We start from the raw sequence: 20,408 nt of genomic DNA, 5'->3' as shown, positions 1-20,408 counted from the left end.
GAAGGAGCGAAGCCGGGAAGGGGGTGCATGATGAGCCCCTCAGCCTCGCCAGCCTCCCCTAGCCCCCTTTCCCCCCCACTCCTGGCAGACGCTGGCGAGCCTGGAGTCTTCTCACAACGCTCACCCCATTCTGTCGCTCTCCGGGCTTTGATCTGCCGCACCCCACAGGCACTCGGAGCCGGCTTCCGAGGCTCCCTCCCAGTGCCGACGGGGGCGGTGGGGGTGGGGAACAGCTCAGTGCTAAAACAGAACAGGAGCAAGGAGCTGAGCCACCGCTCGGGGCCCTGAGGGCAGCGTGGGCCCAGACCCAGGGGCGCTGGCAAGGCAGGAGCGAGAGCAAATTCCTAGCTGGGGCTCTCACTTGGGAGCTGCCCCATCTGGCTGCAGCAGGAGCAGCTGCCCTTAGCCAGGAGGAGGGTCAGGGCAGCCGGAGGGGAAGGCTAAATGCTGGTGTCCTGGCTCCCCACAGGGGCCACCCTGTGGGCAAGGCAGGCTGCCAGGGGCTGGGCTCGTTGGGCAGTTAGCTTGCGGCTGGGATTTCCAGTTGAGGTTCCCAGCTCCCATAGAAAGTCAATGGGATTCTGGCCCCAGATCCCTTTCAAAAATCCCAGGCCTGGTTTCTTCAAAAGCAGAGCAGGCTCCATCCTGGCCCCTCTGCATTGGGGCCCAGCTCTCCTAGCGTGATTTCACTGCACCCAGCTCAGAACCCAGAGCCAGCCCTGCCAGGCTCGGGGCAATCGCCTGCCTGCTGGGGGCTCCAAGCCACCGCTCCTGCACACGGCTCCTCAGGCAGGCGAGGAGGTGGTGTGCACCTTCCACTGTGACGAGGTTACCGAGTGTCCAGGGCTCCCCCCTTTGCACACCCCTCGGGGCCACAGGCCAGCCTCAGCATCGCTCCCGTGGGCCAGATGCCATGGGCTGGTTGGCCACATAAGGACTGGTCCGAAGAGACCTCCTCTCTCTCCCTCCATCGGATGAAGTGAGCTGTAGCTCACGAAAGCTTATGCTCAAATAAATTGGTTAGTCTCTAAGGTGCCACAAGTCCTCCTTTTCTTTTTGCGAATACAGACTAACACGGCTGTTACTCTGAAATCTCTCTCCCTCGACAGCCCTATGCCGGCCATCAGCAGCCCCTCGATCACTTCTCAGCAGTACTCAGCCAGGAAATCACTCCACCAGTAGCCCCCGCTGTGTCCCACGGCTCTTGTTTGGTTTGGGGTGGGAGGGCGCGTGGGGGGCATTGCACAGGGATGGGAAAACTACACACACCAAAGCCAGCCACTGAGGAGGCCCCATCAGGATTTCGGCATGGCCCGCACGTTAGAATTCCCTGCTCCACACCCGAGGCGCCGAGGGAGAGAGGCAAATACCCATCCTCACACCCCTGACATGGACCCCATTCCAGTCCCCACGCATCCCCTCTCCTCCTTCAGGGACCTAGGTCTCCCTCGGCCAGGGAATCTCCCCTTGCTCTGAGCAACATAACGGACATACTGGGTCAGACCAAAGGTCCATCCAGCCCAGTATCCTGTCTACCGACAGAGGCAAATACCAGGTGCCCAAGAGGGAGTAAACCTAACAGGTAACAATCTAGTGATCTCTCTCCTGCCATCCATCTCCACCCTCTGACAAACAGAGGCTAGGGACACCATTCCTTACCCATCCTGGCTAATAGCCATTAATAGACTTAGCCTCCATGAATTTATCCAGTTCTCTTTTAAACCCAATGGGGCTGCACAGGGAGGCAAATTCCACTCCTTCCCCAGGCTTGCCATTTTGGGGGGGCCTCACGCCCTCTGAGCCACCCCACCCCACCCGTTGCCACACAGCTCCCCACAGCCATCCATGCCTGGCTCCAGAGCAGTCCCCTTCCTAGCAGCTGTTCAGCTGAGGGAGGGGATGCAAAGCTCCCCTGACAACTGCTGTTTCTTTTCCTACCCCTCTGCCAGCCCAAATTCACGTGTTTCAAGCCTTGCAAGGCCTCGCCGGGTCATAGCTGAGGCACAAACGCTGCCGGCAGTTGCAGAGTTCGGGCACAAGATGGTGCACCAGGCCCAGCAGAGAATTCGACCTCCCCCCGAATCCTGCCCCCACTTCCATGCTGTGCCCAGCCGCCGAAGTGGCCTGGGGGGCAGTAACAGGTCAGAGGAAGCCCCCACAGAGCCAGGTGGGAGGATCACCTAGGACACACTGCCCCAGGAGTTCAGCTCTGTGTGGTGCAATGAGCGAGCACCAGCCTCACTCCAGGCAGCAGGGCCAAGGGGCTGGTTGCTCTCAGCTTCCCCCTTCACCAGCCGAAGGTCGGGCACTTGGTGTCAGGGCCACAAGTGGAGGAGGATTTCGGGGAGCAGTCTGGGCAAACAGCCGCCTGCTTGAACTAGGCCACTGCTCACAGGGACGGCCAGAGGCTTTCCCAAGGGGCTCCATCAGTGCCAATAGCAGCTGGCGGGCCTGGATGTAGGGTAGCGCCAGCCGGCTACGCCCACTGCCTGGTACCTTATTCCCTCGCCCCACGGCCCTGTTTGATTGACACAGCTCTGAGCCGTAGCACCTGGGGAGGGGGAATGAGAAATGCTACAAACCACCCCTCACTTGTACGCTCCGGGCCCGGCTGCTGCTCCAGGATCAGAGAGCATGGAGTGAAGTGGCTACGATCTGAGGCTACGGTGCAGACCAGGGGATAGGGCACAGCCCCAGAGCAGGAACCAGGACACCTGGGTTCCACTGCTGCCTTGTGACCTCTGGCCATTTTCTTCCCCTCCCTGTCCCCAGTTCCCCCATCTGTACAATGGGGGACACATGGCTCCTTCTCGGAGACCTGCACTAGCTACACGCTCAGCATTAGCCCTGAACAGGCCACCGGTGCCTGCCCCTTCTCGGGACCCTCGGAAATGTCCTATGCCCCGAGCCTGACGCCTCCCCACCAGGAACCCAGCACTTGCCCTGCAGCAGGTCCCTAATCTCCAGGATCTTTCAGTCCTTGTGCCCTCTGCTGCCCCCCGTCCAGGTCAATATCCTTCCCTCACGGTGGCAGAGAGTCAGTCAATACCCAGGCCAGCTCATGCCAGGTCTTTGAGCAGCTCCATAACAGACACTTATGTGTCCTCCCTTCGCCCCCCAGCCCACAATGGTTTAGTCCCTCAAGCTTCCAGTCACCCAAGCAACGCTCTTAATGTTCCTGCCTGTCCTCACCCATGGTCCCTTGCCCTGGCCACAGAGGACATCACTGCCCCTCTCTCCATTACACTCCTTCCTCCGCTCCCATTTACCTTTGACACTGCGCTTCCGCCACCCCAGACACTTCGCTGCACACACGTTCCCTCCTCCCGTTCCCTGACCCACACCAGCAGCAACCCCATCCCACTGCCATCATCACCACGCCCAGTTCGTCCAGCCCAGAAGTCACACCCAAGCACGTCTCTCTGCTGATGTTTCAGCCCAACATCATCCCACAGGCCAAACAAGTTAAGCCCCATGTTCCCCTGCTCACGCCCGCTCAAGGCCAGTAAACGCAGGCGCTCATGGGAGCAAGGAAAGCTCAGCCCCCCCGCCCCCCATCCTGGGATTTATATGGCTTTGGGACAAGGCAGATGAGTAAGTAACAGCCCTTTTCGGGGTGGGGTCCTCCCAGCAGGGCTCCCCGCTCAGCCTCGTCAGGGGAGCACAGTACATTGGGAGCAGGGATGAGCGGTGCTGGAGGTGCAATTCCAGCACTTGAGGTGTTGCAGCATTTCACAGCAGGAGATGTTGGATGACAAGGACTGGAAGAGGAAGACTTCCCTCAGCATCCCATCCTGCTGCAAACACTGGGGAGTTGAAAAGGGGACAGATAACAGAAGGGATCCTTGGAGCCCTGGAAAGGGAAGAACTGCCTTTGCACAGATTTCTAGGACCGGATCAGACGAGCCCACTTTCAGGCCAGCATCCTACCACCCACAGCAGCCAACACCAGGGGCTTTGGAGAAAGACACAAGAAACCCAAACGAAGAGCGATGGAGGAACCTGAAGGGTCCTCTTAACTCCAGGTGCTTAACTGTTGGAGCATGTACCATGGGGTGTGCGGACAGTACGGCAGACAGTTGTGTATCCCATTCAGTGTGGCATGCTTCCCTTCCAGGGGCAGGCGCATTCTAGAGTCCTTCCTAACAGGTCTGTTGCTTTACAGCTCCCGGAGTAAAGAGGCTGAGCAGTGCAAGAGAGGGACAAAGCCCCACATGGGGTGGGAATGGGTTACAGTACCCGCACCGGTCCAGGATCCTGTCTGGGAGAGAAATATCTAAAGACAGAGTCTGTGAAACAAATTTCTAACCATTTTATTTCAAATTCCCCTGTCGTGTCCCACCCACCCAAAAAACCCATTGTTCGAAACGACAATAAAAATGAGTTACAAACACAAAAGTCAGAGGTCTCCCTCCCTGACAATTTACAAAAAACTGAGAATTTTACACCAGCTTCCTGGACAAGATCTGCAGCAGTTACTAATGCTTCCATACGAGAGGCCAAACATGCCTATTAATACAATATATACAGACAACCCCCTTCTGGGACTAATCCACAGATACGCCCTGCTTCCTGCCCACCCACCCCAAAAAATAACCAAACACACTCAAAGTGCATTTGTTATGTTTTTATCAAAAAACTATTTTTTTTAAAGATTGGCCTGCAAGTCTGTTTACCATTTAGTAACTCTTTATAGTTTATGAAAATAAATTATACAGCAACTACTTTAATAAATTAAGCAACATCAAAAAAAAGACCAAAAAATTAAGCAAAGCTGCATTTCTGCTGGATGGTGGTTAAAGAGCGCTGGGCTTGGAAACAAGTCAGAGCAGAAGCTTTTATCCACTTGGTTTAAAACATGCGCCACACAGAGGGAAGTTCCTTATCTGCATTGCCCAAGAGTCAGGGTCTTTGAGCTATGCAAGAATTTTGCATGCTACTTGGATTGAAATTAATCAAAATCAAATACAGTAGATATTTGCCTATATGTAGAAGCTCAATTTTTAAAACAGGATAGGAGGCTGCTACTCCAGTGTTTTTTGTATTGGTCACAGAGTGACGTTCAAAGAAAAAAAGAGCGGGTGGGCCCCTTTTTTGTGTTAAGGCTTGGACGTTTTTGTTCTGTTTTGAGCACGCGTGTGTGTGCCAGCATTTTTCTTGATTAGCACCGATAGCATTTTTCATCTCAAAGCACTTTAAAAGGAAGCATCTTTTGCCCCATTTTACAACTGGGGAATCAGGCACAGCATTTAAGAGACTTGACCGAGGTCTCACCGTGGCAAGTCAGTAGCAGAGAGACAGAACCCAGGTCTAACACCTAGCAGAGTATGGTATCCCCTTGGGACTCACCTGCCCCTAATTTGTAGATTAGAACTTCAGGTCTTGTCTACCCTGTTTTACCTAGAAGACGCTATGGGGCACCTAGGATTGTGGAAAGTTCAACTGAAAGCTGAGACAGCTGAATGCACATCCGAGATCTCCAATGAGTGGTCCAACAGGGAGGCCTAGACCGGACAGTGATTTTAATGGTAGGACACAAGTCAAACCTGAGGCCTTATTTACAAATTGTGATGAATCGAGAAAGGGCACAAGCCAATTCTTCCCACGCCCTGTATGTTTAGCCAGTTAGATGACTCCTTCAGCAAACTCTGCTGCCTGGATTCCCTTATTGCCAGCCCTACAGCGAGCCAGAAAAATCCCACCACTGGCCATCACTTGCACTAGAATTCCCTGATCCTGCTCAGCTCCATGAACAGCTGTTGTAAGCCTCTTCACTGAGCTTATGTACTTGTCTATCCTACAAGATACGTGACCACGTACCTGGCTGGTGTCACCAAAGAGGTACGAGCCCAACTGCCAGAGGGGCACAGTGGCACAGTCCCCTGATCAGAAACGAACACTTCTGGGGTCTTCAAGTGCTGGATGTGTAATGTGGTGCCATGTGCCTGGAAGACGTGCAGCAAGATTAGAAATTCCCTCCCTGGCACCAGGGGGTCTCTATAACCCAGCTGCAACACTCCCAACCCAACCAGGATTCAGCTTTTGCTCTGTTAGCCCCAGAAGCAGCTCGTTCCTGAAATGGGTTTGAAGACTGAGCCAAATATTTGAAACACCATTTGATTTTCAGCGCTGGTTTCCCCTTCAGAGAAGAGGTCTTCAAAAATTTCTACACTTAGTTTTTGACTTAAATATGGGAGCCCCACAGTTCAAATCCTGAGCCCCCTGCTCTAGCTTTAAAGGTGACAGCTGGCTTCCTAAATTAACATCTCACAAGTGAAAATGTCTGCAGTGTAACATCACTGGGGACATCAACTGTGTTCTTCCCTCTTCCCACGTCAGGTCATCCTCAGAAGTAAATTGCACCTGAAGCTCAAAACAGTTGCTGTTTTTATTAAAAGAAAGTTTACTCCCCAGGAGCAAGTCAAGTCATCTCACTAGCTATAGACACTGCTGCCGTGAAAAGAAAGATGGTGACGTATGCAACTGGACAAATTTGGTGTTTGAGCTAGGTGCCTTTAAAGGCACCTTGTCAACTTGAATACGTTTGACTAAGAAATTTTGTACCAGCTGTAGTTACGTTGAAGATCAGCATCCTTGAAAAGACCATGGAAGAGATTTCTTTCAACTTTAATTTGTGCATTTGACAGCACTTTTAATATTAGTCAGTTTCACTATCCATCTCCCTTGCCGCATCAATAGTCACATTCTCCCTTACTAAACAGGGCCCCAATAATCTGCAGCAGAAAAACCCCCATGGTTACAGGACTCTAAGGGACCTCCTTGGGTCATCTCATCCAGTCCCCTACTATCACAGGCAAACCCCCATCATATAATCCTATTTATGAACGTATCAAACTTACTTTTTCTTAAAGGAATTAAGAGATCAGGACACTAAAGGACACTCCCAGTAACTTTAAGAGAATCAAGTTGATAGTGTCCCTTTAAATCTAGATAAGCCCACTAACCTACTACAAAAAATTCCCGTAAAAATGTGAAATGTTCCTCCCTACATGAGGATCACTGACAAAAAGGGAACTAGGAACAGGTCACCTATAAGATCTCCATCTACAGGCCTGCTACATCCAGTAAGGAAGAACAGTGCCCATTTGGAGAGGAGAAGTCTCTGTCCATTCCCCTCAGATTTTGATAGTCTCTCAATTGGAGCAGTAAAAACGTTTATACCTGCTGCTAGAGTCTATGAAGTTCCCATCGCTCCAGCAGGAAGAGCTACCAGCTCAGAAACCTAGTCATGAAGTGATAAGAGGTGCTTTCAATATGAACTTCTTTTAAACATGGATTTCAAAAGAGTTATTTACTGCAAGAGTGTAGAGAATGTTATCCAAGCGATACTAAAGAGGCAGCAGAATGGTTATGCAGTACGTGTGCCTCCCTTTGCTTGGGTATGCCACAGAAATGTGGAGGTGGGGTAAATTTACAGGGCACGTGTGTAGCACCCTGTCACCCTTACACAGTGCATTGCTTCCATGCCTGCCTCCATTCAACACAGAACATTAAAATGATCTTGCATAAGAAATGAGACATGCTCCAGATTAGCCCATTTAAAGATATAGCATGCAGAACCCTGCAAGCCCGTGGTAACAGTTTGGTGGAGTTTCCTATTGTTGAAGGCAACTAAAGTTGAGCCTTACAAATTATACTTGCCCAGAGAAATTTGCTGACAGGTAAAGCCTTGTTCGTTTCTCCATGGAAAAAGTACAGGCTAGTAAAATTGTGATAAGCTTCTGACTCTTGCAAGGTGCTTTAGGGATACCTGTTGGTAAGACTGAGGCTTCCACTAACACCTCCTATGCTCAGTAGCAGATAGCATTCCATTCCATACCAAGGAACCCCTGGCACCAGGCAGAGAAAATAAAGTAACTCTGACCAGCAGCTCAAGGATGCAGGCCACAGCCCTTGTTAGCCGACCACCATCCGGCTAGAACGCTCACCCACTGCAGCGTTCAAGTTTCAAGTACCAGCAGAAATTGCCAAACAGCCCGTGGGGGAAATTCCTTTTCGAAGATGCTCACAGCAGACCAAATACAGACGCAACAGCATTACAAAAAGTTACGTTGCTTCTTGGACTGCTCCTGATGTTTTATGTACATGACCTGCCCTAGGACTCAATGGCTCAGCAGGAACAAGTCCTCAGTAGTTGCACAGGGCTTACAAAAGGAGAGGGACATGGAGAATTAAAACATGCCAGAAAATGAAGAGGTCAGAATAGCGGAGATCAGCATTTCTCTTTAAACCAGCCAATGCTGGGGTGTAGATTTGTGCGTTTTTATCCCGCCCCCTCCAAAAAAAATTCCCTGCCCAGACAATCCCATTTAGGGATAGTAGCTCACTCTATGGGTTATTTCAGTGTTTGGGCCTTCCAAATGCATTTCCTCTTCTTTTTCCAGCCTGGCTATTTAAGTCTCCATCTTGCTTCCCCAAATCCAGCATCAATTTGACAGCTTGAATCTTTATCAGCTCCAGAAAGAACTGGGTGGGAGGTATGTGGGAAACAGCACAGACATCTTCCAAATTTAGTGGGGGGCTGGGAGGGGGGGGGAGGTCCTCCCCTGACTCCTTGCGAGCAGACCCACAAGACTCCCAGACCCATGTTGATTGCAGGTGTTCGCCACGGCTGGCAGAAATCAAGGAACCATCCTAATCCAATAGCCAGCTCCTTCGCACTCCGCATTGCTCTCCCAATCCAGTGCCTCGCAGAGCTGTCCAATTAGAGGGAAGGTTAATAAGCTGTCAGTCTGCAGCTGCACATAAATGTACAGACATTTTGGAGGTATCAGATCCTCCTTTGCAGTCACTCTGGGGAAGCAGATATTTTTCCAGTGTATGAATTTGCTGGAGGTTGAACAGTTGGATTCTCAATCCATGGCTAGGATGAGGTGTATCAAAGCTGGAGGGATTACACATCTAGGGATCGCGGTCACATCCAGGCCACCTCCCACTGTAAAGGAAGATGCAATCAGTCTTGTGCATCCAAGCGGCGCGGATGGGGAGCTGTGGAGCATTCGTCCCAACTTGCTGTTTGCGCCTTAATCTTAACCATACCCACGACTATGTGAACTGCAAATCTCCAGCTGGCGGGGGAGAATGAGAGAGATTAAACTTCTGGAGGCCTCGCTGGTGGGTCATGTTGTGCTATGGACCTAAAGAACCCAAATTTCACAAGAGAACAAGACATGCTACAGCTTTGTCTACACTGCAGTAACCCAAAGTAGCAAGTCTCAGAGTCCAGATCAACAGGCTAAAAACAGCAGCATAGACGTTCCCACTTGGGCTCTGAAACCTGGTTAGGGAGGTGGGTCTCAGGGCCTGAACTGCAGCTCAAAAAAGGAACATCTACACTGCTTTTTCAGCCCCCAGGAGCCTGACCCAGGCTCCGAGACTTGCAGTCATGGGTTGGTTTTTTGGGGGGGGCAGTGCAGACATACTGTAAATGACCAGTCTCAGAGGGTATTCCTCCCTCTCTGCTATCCCCTGCCCAAATAGGTAACCACCAACGGGATGCAGATTCAGTAGCAATTGTTTTCAGACGAGGTATTTCTAGAGACTGCTTAAACTTTGTTGTGGTTTCATCCGGAAGTGAAGCTGTGCTCATTTACACAGGAAAGGAAGAGCCCTGGCCTCCAGCCCCCTCTATAGGAGCTCTTTACAGAGAGCCAGGCAGATTTCATGCTACTCTCTCTAACCTCAATATGTACATCATTCCTTAAGGAACGGTGCAAATCCTAAAGGCTCACGAACTGATACATCCAACATAAGGGACACTCAGAACTCAGCTAAAGGACTGCTAGGTAAGACGACCACAACCCGAGTGCCAGACACAAACATCACAACTTCCAGATCACCAGGCTGCTGGGAGGGGAGGTGTACAGGCGTCATGTTGAGAGGAATTTTTAGTTTAAATATACAGAACGTGAGATCCCTCCTTAGAAAGGTCTCATCCCCAAAGGGCAGACACTACATTTTGCCATGAAAACAACTCCTCAGCAGCTGTAAAGGCAGCAGCAGACCAGACTCCTTGAGATGAGAGAGCTATTACTAGTGCCAAACCCAGTAAGCCATGGAAAATTTAGGAGACACATAGCAAATGCAGTAGAAGCAACACTGTTTTAGCTCTCCTGTTACTGGCCCCATCTTCAGGGATTGTTACTCCCAGATCATCACATTCTAGTTCATCACCAGAAAGGCTAGAAATACAGAGCATCACCCTCACAGGAAGATCAGGAAGCGGTCTCCAATTATGTTGGGATCACCCTTCTCTCCTGAATCATCCCACCTAAACTAGGATTAGGGTGAAGAAAGTGTTCCTGTCTGTTGAGTCTCAGATGTCCCACAACAGCCTTAGCAATTTGTTGTCAGGATTCGACACTGCTTCTTTGATTAAAAAGCCTTTTCATTTGCAGCTTTTGGGAATAGCCAGCACAAAGGCCATAACAAAACTCCCCATGGCTCTGCAGTGCTGAGATTGCTTCAGTGAGGCAGGAATGCCCTTGACTCATGGGTTGCTGGAATTTAGACAACAGCTTTGCCAGATTCCACGGCTATCACAGGAAGAACTGTAAAGGACTTTAGCCTGAAAAACTCTTGGGCTAGATCTTCTGGCATTTGCTGGGTGGCTGATAGCCTCTTGCCCCGCAACACTACAAGCTATTTCACTGGCAGAAGGCTTCAGAACATTTGAATGGGGAACGCTCTGTTCCCCTCCTTGGGTAGGATGTGAAAGTGCACAGGACCACTCTGCAATCCAGTAGGAAATCTCGGCTAAACGAGGATAGGTTTGGCTCTTGCCCAGTCTCCTAGAAAGCACAGGATCTACACAGCTGCACACTGTTTGAGTGCTGATTTCCCCCCACAATTATTCTACATAGCTGCACACAAATCTGGCTCAGTTTGCTTCCCAAGAGCTCTTTGGCCACAGCCACATGGATGGTAGCCAAAGAGCAGTTTCACCAGGATGGCTGGATTGGATACTCTTGCTGCGAGATCCCTCTCTTCCCTCACCCTCAAATCTGCGGTGTTACAAAATCCAGCTGCTCTTAAAAACAGTATTTCCCATGCTGAGGAACGGAAACACCAAAAATAAAAACGTAAATCAGAAATAGTGCCATGACATTCTCCTTTCTGCGAGGAGTCTGGGATCTAGTCCACTTGCTGTCAAAGGCTCCATCCCCAAACCAGGAGCCAGAGCTCTCATTTCCATTCTGCTGTGCTTCTTGGGGTCCTGAATCCTCTTCAGAGGACAAAAGAGCTTGCAAGCAGAAGTCACTACTGCAGAGGCAGGCTTCCCCCTTCTCGGGCCTCCTTTCTGCTGTAGCTTTGCTTAGGCTCTTTGCTACAGGATCTCAGCAAGCAAATTCCTAATTGGAGAGAGAAGAGTAAAAGAATTAGTCAGCCTGCTTTACATGGAAGACTCCAATGCAGATCAGAGACTCCCACAGGAGAGCTATGCTGGTACAGGAGTGCAGAGCGGAGCATAGGAACTTCCATACGGACAGACCCAGCAACGTGGATAAAGAGTAAGCTAAAGAGGAAGCAAGGCTCCCCCCAGTCAGAGCGGTAGAACTCCATTCCTTGGCAAAATCTGAGACAGTCAGTTAATTGCTCATTCTGTTAACCACTTGGATGCCAGTATTGACAGCTTGTTCCTAGAAGCCTAGCTCTTGGCTTCAAGGGGTTAGATTACAAGTATGTTTCCTGAGCTACCTCACACCTAGAGTCCCAGCTGGGGAACCCCCCACCCCATTATCAGATTGATCTGCCCATCCCATCTCTAGCTCTCCTTTTGTCTTTGGAGAGGAGAAAGACCCCAAGCTAGCACTAGCCTCTCACATAAAGCAATTGGTTTAGTCCGAGTATAATCCAGATCTGCTTAGCCAGCATAGCTAGAGAAGCCCTTACCCAGCACCTTCTGGCCTGGCTAAGGAGCCAGAGTTAACTATTTACACATGGGGATTTATGAAGCACGTCCTAGCTTGCACATTTCAGGGAAAACGCACAAAAACATTCTACAACCCTTGCAACTGTTTGTCAAGGGCAAAAAAACCATTCCCATATAAACCCCTCCTGTCTCATGTACACAAGACAGAGTGATACTGAACGAAGGACTCAAAAACTGCCTGTAACAGGGCACGGGGCTTTCAGGGCACATGCAGACACCCCAGTACACCTGTCATGACCATGGGGAGCGGAGGTCACAGTCACTTGACTAACTGCAGGCACGTGACCTACAGGAAGCCACATACAAGGCTTACCTCATCGGCAGGGACAACAGACTGTAGGGACCCCAAGGGTGAGGGAAGCCCTCATGCGAGTCCTTCTATAGTAGCCAGAAAGGCTCAATGGGGGAAGTGTGTCCTCTTCCCCTGAAACGGCGGAAGCTGGAAAGGCTTTGGGTGGTTAGCACCCAGTACCATGCGTTGAACCGCCCTGGTTTCTAGTTGGTTTCGAAAATGAAGAAAGGGATGCAAAGACAGCCGTAGTTGGGGCACTTTTTCCATCACTGGCTCAGGAGTCTACACTTGCTTCCAAGTCACAAGAGCCTGTGTACTGCACCCCACCCCACCCCGAGATTCTGGAAGTTTTGCACCTGCTTAGTTTCCATTCAAAACTGAAGGGGGTTTTTTACTGCATCTGGCACAACAGGGAAGCCCCGGGGGGGTTGGAACTCGCTAACAGCGTGGCTTCCCTCTAGTGGCTAGACCAAACATTGGGGTGAGAGTCTGCTACTGTCTTTTAGCTAATGGGCATGGCCCTCAGCTCAAGCAGTAGAGGTTCAAGCTCTCAGATCCTGAGGCACCAGGTACAATCCCTGCTGACAACCCAACCAAGAGGGTCAAATTGCATGTTATTTCAGGGTGCCATTTTGCAGAGTGCCAAACGTTCTCAGTGCACACTAGGCGTCAGTACTAGCATCACGGCATCGTGGAAGTTCTAGGGGGGGAAGCTGGTGTTTTGGCGGGGCAGGACTGCTGGCAGCTGAGAAGGCATGGGGAGCAGTTTGGGATTGGGAAATAAGCACGTTAGCCAAGTAACTGCTGATCTTTTAAGCAGGAACTAAATAGATAATGTTGGCATTTTAAGTGTCATTTCTAAGCTTTGAGCGGTAACAGCTCGTTGAGATGCATGGGCCAGTCCAGGCCTCCCAGAGCTGTTGTTCCAGGCTCTCTGCAAACATCACTGCATTGGTTACATTCAGCTCAGGTTTAAGGTTTCCTTCACAACCCTAAAGGCTAGAGGCTTTTTTAAAATACTGGAACGATACTGGAACTGAAAAAGCTGGAACGAAATCCTGCACCAAGAGGTAGATTCTACAAATCATGGAATTATGCAGTACAGGACGACACCAGCTATGGGAGACTGGTTCAACTTGCAGGCGGAAGCTTCCTTAATACCTCTAATCTCAGCAAGCAGAACACACCAGAACTCCTAGAGGAGACCTAGCATCTGTCCCCATCGGAAGTGAATCTGCCTCTGTGTGTCAGCAGATTCAGTCTGATCCATTTTATCCATGAAGTAGATGGAAAATTCCTCACAGCTTGAAAGATCTGCTTCAAAGCAGAGGCAGAGAGGATTTATCAGGCTATCAAGCACTCCAAACAATTCCCTGTGGGTGCAAAGGTGGAGAAGAAAATTCTCTTGCTCCTCTTGCTAAGCTTCAACATTGTTTACCAATCAGACAATAAAATAGCCATTGGCATTTTAACTTCTACCTCAAGTGTTTACTCAGGCGCAGGTCACTACCACACCATGGAGTTCGGAGGGCAGTGGATAGCGGAGAGGTGCTTCAAGAGGTAGGACAAGTGATTCCCTGTTAGTGGCCTGCCACAGGGCATTATCCCATAAGAGAGTTTTGGAGCCCAGTAGTCTTTGTGGAGGAGCTATTAAAACACATCCATCGCTCTGCTGGGAGAAACAGTGAGCTCCAGCTTCAAACTGCAGGAATCATCATCAGAGCATCACAGAAAGGTGGGACTGCAAGGGACCACAATAAGTCATCTAGTTCAGTCCCATGAACTGAGGCAGGACTTTGTATTATCTGGACTATCGCTGACAGGTGTTTATCTTACCTGTTCTTAACACCTCTGATGACTCAGATTCCATAAATTCCCTAGGCAAATTTGTTCCAGTACTTAACCACCCTTACAGTTAGGAAGATTTTCCTAATGTATAATCTATATCTCCTTTGCTACAATTTAAGCCCATTACTTCCTGTCCTGTCCTCAGTGGATAAGGAGAACAATTTATCACCTTCTTTATAACCACTTCTTACGTAAAGACTTATGTTCTCCCCGACCCCCTTCTCTTCTCCAACCTAAACAAACCCAAATTTTTCCCACTCTCTCCTCATAGATCATGTTTTCTTGACTTATTTTTGTTGCTCTCCTCTGGACTTTCTCCAATTTGTCCACATCTTTCCCAAAATGTTGTGGCCACAACTGGACACACTACTCCAGCTGAGACGTTATCATTGCTGAGTACAGTGGAAGAATTACTTCTTGTGTCTTGCTTACACTCATGCTAATACATCCCAGAATGGATGTTCAATTTTTATTTTTATTGAAAGTACTACATTGATGACTCATTTAGTTTGTAATCCACTATAACTACCAGATCCTTTTCTGTAGTACTCACTCCTAGGCAGCCATTTCCCATTTATATTTGTGCAATTAATTGTAGTACTTTGCATTTGTCCTTAATTAATTTCCATCCTTAATTCAGACCACTCTTCTAGTTTGTCAAGATCATTCTGAACTTTAATTCTGTTCTCCAAAGAGCTTGCAACCCTGCCCAGCAAACTTTGTAAGTGGACTCTCTATGCCATTATCCAAATAATTTATGAAGATATCGAACAGAACTGGACCTAGGATCAGATCCCTGTGGGATCCTACCTAATATGCCCTTCCTGCTTGACTGACCATTAATAACTACTCTGAGTGTATGTTTTTCCAACCAGGTGGGCACCCTCCTTATAGGTGGTTTCCTGGGCTATAGTTCCCTACTGGGCTTACGAGAAGGTCATGTGAGACCGTATCAAAAGCCTTACTAAAGTCGCGATAGTTCACATCTACTGTTTTTTCCCAAAAAGGATATTAGGTTGGTTTGACATTTGTTCTTCATAAATCCATGCTGACTGTTACTTATCACCTTATCTTTCTATGCACTTACAAACTTATTATTTGCTCCATTATCTTTCTGGGTACCAAAGTGAAGCTGACTGGTCTATAATCCTCTGGGTTGTCCTTATTTCCCTTTTTATAGATATGTACTATATTTGCCCTTTTCCAGTTCTGGGACATCTCCTGTCCTCCATGAGTTCTCCAAGAGAATAGCTAATTGTTCAGAGATCTCTTCAGCTAGTTCCTTAAGTATTCTAAGATCCTTCAAGTCAGCAGGGCCTGACAAAATACATCTAATCTGTCTAAGTAATTCTTAACTTGTTCTTCCCCAATGTTAGCCTCGAATCCCACCCTATAATCTGGAAATGATCAAGACTTAACTCTCATCCACCCTCAGTCACCAACCCCTACCTGGAAACAAGATCCAGCACATGCCTCACTCCATGCATGGAGGCCTAAGCCACCTAGGATAGGCCTATGGTGGCCACAAAATCCTGAGCCAATTCAAAGGCACCCTCGCCCTCAAGAAAGTTGAAGTCTCTGAGAAGCCTGGAGACTCCAATGCCAGTTAGCACTATGGTAGCCATCAGAGTCACATCAAGAATGCAACATTTCCTCTCTAAGTCAGAAAGGCTAGACTGTCTCCCCCAGCCTTTGCACTGCTCTTTATTTTTACCATGCATGTTTGATATAGGCCTAGCATCTACCTCCCCTTATCAAATATAACTTGTCCCATCTGATAAAGTGCAAATGGGGATAGATTCTGTCATCACTCTGCTTCAGTGATGTCTAAGGGCTGTTAATCAGCCACAATGGACCAGAGAGCATCCCACAGGTCAGACAGCATATTGCTGCCATAAACAATCCAACGCTCTCCATTCCTTGCAAGCTCTAGTATAGATGGCATGCTGGGATGGACCTTCAAGAGCTAGCACTGCAGGGATTTTTGACAGAGCTGCAGTCCATAGGCAAACTGGGATGGGCTACTGCTCTGCTCCAGGCCTGGGTTGTTTTGATCCCTGGAGAAGCTTAGAACCTGGAGGGCCCAAAAGTGCCATAAAGCAACCTATCCCTCTCTCTCCCTGGTCTGCACTGCACCTCTTGGAGACCTGGCACAGAATCAGACCCAGGAACCTTTGTCTTCTAGATTAAAAAAAGGGGAAGGAAAAGGTAGCTTCACCTCCTACTCACGACACAGTGCACTGTGCTGAGCTTTAACCCAGTGCCCTGGCACTGTCAGCCCACACGAAAAGGAAGCCGGGCTGAAATTTAATTTAACTGTGTATGCAGTTAATACTAAGCCTAATCACTGCCTCCAACTCAGGTTTCTGGTGATCTCCCCTACCCCCCAGTTCCCTCCATCCATTTTAATACCATTTAAAGAGTCATTAGGATTCCTCTGCATACACTGATGTGCCAAGGAGCTTCACAGGAAGATAAATTAGCGGAGGTCAGTCCACTCGGGCACCGGGAGAATAATCTTAGATTAATTAATTCCCCAGTTAATCAATTCTCTCCAACAATTTGCTTTTGCAGCCGGCAGAAAAGTCTTGTAGAGAAGGAGAGGCGTCTCCCGAGCTTCCAGTGTCCCAAAACTCAAGGCTATCAGCAAGCTTCCAGCTCCCCACCCGCCCTCACCGAAATGGAGAAAACCACTCTCTACTTACGAGGTATTTCCCTCAGTCTTCATTCCTGGATTGCAGCTTCCTTGTCACTGTAGCAGCTGCCTGAGCTCACTCCCTGACCACGTGTGTGTGTGAGGGGAAAGCTCTGTATCCTGCACTGACTTCCAGTGTGTTCATCCAGTCTTACGTGATTTGGGTCTTGGCTACTTAGGAGACCACCTCTGTGTACAGTGCCAGAGGCAGGATGCACCACCACCACCAAACCTCCCCCATTCAAGCCCTATCAGAGATGAAACACCAGAACATTGTTATCTTCCTGCACACTAACCAAGGGACCAGAAGGAGCAAGCCCCAGGATAAACCCTGGTCAGCAAGGATGAGCCTTGACCTCCTGGCTGGGATTTCCTCGCACTTTCCCTAAAACAACAGGATAGCAAGGATTTTTTTTTTTATTTTTTTTTAAACTGCATGGAATAACGGTTGGGATGGCCAAGTGGATTTTACCGTCTGTGACAGTGACAAGATGGGCGAGGCAGCCTCGCTACGTTAAGGATTCAGTCTCCTGCTTCTGTTTTGAAATCAGCTGAGCTTCCTTCAGCGACAGATACACCTCCTCTTGGGGGTCGTAGTAATAGAACTTCCGGATGTAGGAGATCAAAGGCCTGGAAAAGGCAGGAGCAGACATCTTAGCGATGAGTCAGAACATTTAAAGAAAGCTACAGATAGATTCCTCCTGCCGCCCCACCCACGGCCAATAGTGCCAACACTGAACAGGAAAGCAAGGGGGTCTTCAGCCAGAAAAGCGAGCCATCTAAGACTCCACAGTCCCCATTCATCAGCTAGCCACCACTCTTGTCTGTTCGTCTGCTGCTGCTACCTGTCATTCCGCCTGCCGTCCCTGCTCCAACAGCTCCTCGCCTTGACAAGCAGGTGGCTGCTCCTGCCCAATGTCCCCCCTTTCCCAGCGACACACACAGATTTCCTCTCGCACTGCTCCATGGCTAAATGCTACAGCTGTCACGTAAGGTACCAACAAGCAAATGGAGGAAAAGGGAAGGGGTTGCAATGCTAAGATTTGCCCTCTAGAGTCTAGGCCCAGAACCAGAAAAGTTCCCCACCCACCCCAGCCATGAGAACGTACTTGGGCAGTGGGAGCTCTGGAATGTGGTCTATGCGGACAAGTTGCCTGATCCGGAAGCGGCAAAGGTGCTGGAGGGATTTGACGTTGCTGAACCTGGAGACAGGATACAGGAGCTGGACTGGTGTTGGAGGGAGACCTTAAAACAAAACATAGGAGAACAAGGTACGGCTTTATTAGAAGCAAAGTAAGTTATTTATCAAAACCAGGAGGGAGCGAACTGGCCCCAGAGATAGAGGAAACCAAGGCACTGCTTTACACAGGGGAATGGAAAGTCTTCAAGAGGAGGGAGCCATTGCTTTCAGTTTGCATGGGTTTGCTGGCCATGTTCTACATGGATGGGAGCCAGGCTCATGAGCAAATCCGGGGAGAACAGTCCCCTCTGATTAATGCCCCATCAGTTCTGCCATTTCCAGCAGTGAAGCAGATTCTAGGACCGTGCGCATTTCCAACCAAGCCCTCTCGGAATCAGCAGTAGCCGAAGCGTCACTTTACGCAGGAAAGCAACAGGGCTTTGAAAAACATCACATTTCAAGAACACGGGCATCATAGGGGGAGGGGAAGGAGGGGACTGAACTGGAGGGTTTCCACAGTGCAAGCAGGGAACAGCTGTACCAGCACTGGGAAGGGCAGGTTGGAGTGAGCCTCAAACCATGGGGTAAATCACTCACTCTTGAGGCCAGGAGGCTGGGCATAAAGGCAGCAGCAGTGTCAAGCCCTGGGGGCAGGAACTGCATTGAATCACTGGAGTCAGCCTATGCACGGAACAGCCTTGAATGGCTGCCAGTGGAGTTGCATCCAGTTCCCCCTCCCCACATTACCTCCCCCGTTCTGAGATTCCCTGACCTTAGCTTGGGTGGGTCTGAACCCACAGAGCTGAGAGGTCAGCAGCAGCAGGGCTGTGTTTTATCTGTCTTTTCAGAAGGATTCAGTGCTAGTTCCACTCTAACTCCCTCCTGCTGGCAGGGCGTTTTCTGACTGAAGCCTCTGAGGCCAGCAGAGCAGAGTGAAAGAAGAGAAGGCAAAAGCTCTTCACACTAAGATGGGCTTGCAACTTCTCCAGGCAGCTTAGGAAGCAGTGAGACAGCTTTTGAGAAAGCAAAGAAAAGGAATCGAGGGTTCCCCCCCCCTACCCCCTCAAAGAGGAATAAGCCTCTGGGAGCTCAGCCAGGAACTACAGGGACACAGCAAGAGGTTTGCATACTGCGCTAGCCATCTGCCTCGCTGCTAACAGCCAGATACACAATAGAAACCCCCACACCAAGAGGTTAACAACATTTCTGCTGCAATATAGCATACACAAGTGCAGAGGAGATATGGATCCAAGGCACTCTGACTCAGGGAGACCACACCAGATATCCAGGTAACAGTGCTTTGTTCTTAAAGGGTCAGAAATCACTGCTGGCACAGGGGCTGCATAACCTGATCAGATTCAGGATGCACCCCAGTGGGGAGTCGCAAGGAAAGTGGTAAGATCCAGATGAGACAGCAGGGCCAACTGTGCAGTTTGAGAGAGGCGAGCAGTGCCATTCAATGACCATTCCTACACTGGGGAATGATCACTTGTCTGGAGTAAGTTGCTTTTAAATAAGCTACTCTCCTTGTAGAGAGGAAGGAGAGATTTCATGGAGGTCTGGGGTCTGGAAGAACTGAATCTTTTAGGTCTAAGCACATGGCAGTATGTTGGAGACAAGAGTACGGGGAGCTGTATTAGTTTCTCCAAGACATGGTGTGCGCATATGTATCTTATGGGCTCCCCACACACCGAAGAGGAAGGATGGACTTGTGGTTGAGTCAACGGACAGTTTTTATCTATTTTCACCAAACACTGAAATTCCCAGGAAATTAATAAAAACCCCAAAATGAAGGGCCTTAGTTACACAGAGGGCCTAGCACAATGGAGCCCCAATCTTATCTGGGCTCACTAATTAGGACTGCAATACAAGATGTAAGTTCACACCCTTGTCACTCTTCACACCTGTATAGATAACTCTCCCCTTCACTTCCAGCTCTTTGCAACTTCCTATGTGAGCGTGGCTGAATGTGCCGATTCCTCACTCTCCAGCCATTTAATTCAGGGGTCACTGTGCATCCCCACTTGAACTTCTGTACCCCATTACTGCCCCCGTCAAATCAGTTTAACATTTATTCACTTTACAGAAGTATTTTCTTCCTTTCATGCTGGATTTATCCCATCAGCTTCTGGATACAGGGGGAAGAAGGAGCCGGTGACGGAACATCCCAACATGAGCGCGAGTTCTGCTGTCCGATTGCACTGGGGCAGCTGGGAACCATGAGCAAGCGTACTGAGTTTGACTTTAGGGTTGGAATTGCAGGAAGCCTGTTTCCTAGCAGACCATAATCAAACATGCACTGACAGAGCCTCACTAATGCTCCCTTCTTGTGGCAAGCACGGATGTATTCCAGCACTGCTGTTCCCCAAGGGACTATGAATCTACAGTAGTGACTGCTTGAGGCTCACATTTAGCTCATCACTTGGAAACCTTCCCATGC

The 20,408-nt window shown here is 49.4% G+C and overlaps 1 protein-coding gene across 2 annotated transcripts in view; it reads right to left on the bottom strand.

Moving 5' to 3' along the window:
• Nucleotides 1-8,411: 8,411 nt before the first annotated feature.
• The window catches only part of SOCS7 (suppressor of cytokine signaling 7), a 33,409-nt gene continuing 21,412 nt past the window's right edge, over nt 8,412-20,408 (bottom strand). For both annotated transcript variants that reach the window (XM_073326258.1, XM_073326259.1), the window contains 3 exons: nt 17,898-18,033; nt 17,261-17,418; nt 8,412-11,372 (listed from right to left, as the gene is read on the bottom strand). In XM_073326258.1, the coding sequence (XP_073182359.1) occupies nt 17,298-17,418; nt 17,898-18,033 (257 nt within the window). In that variant the 3' untranslated portion in view covers nt 8,412-11,372; nt 17,261-17,297. The remainder of the gene's footprint in view (nt 11,373-17,260; nt 17,419-17,897; nt 18,034-20,408) is intronic.

This window comes from Lepidochelys kempii, chromosome 27 (genome assembly GCF_965140265.1).
Source record: "Lepidochelys kempii isolate rLepKem1 chromosome 27, rLepKem1.hap2, whole genome shotgun sequence".
In the NCBI taxonomy this organism is placed as follows: Eukaryota; Metazoa; Chordata; order Testudines; family Cheloniidae; genus Lepidochelys; species Lepidochelys kempii.
Note: the sequence above shows the minus strand (reverse complement) of the source record. Positions and strands in the feature narration are given on the sequence as shown.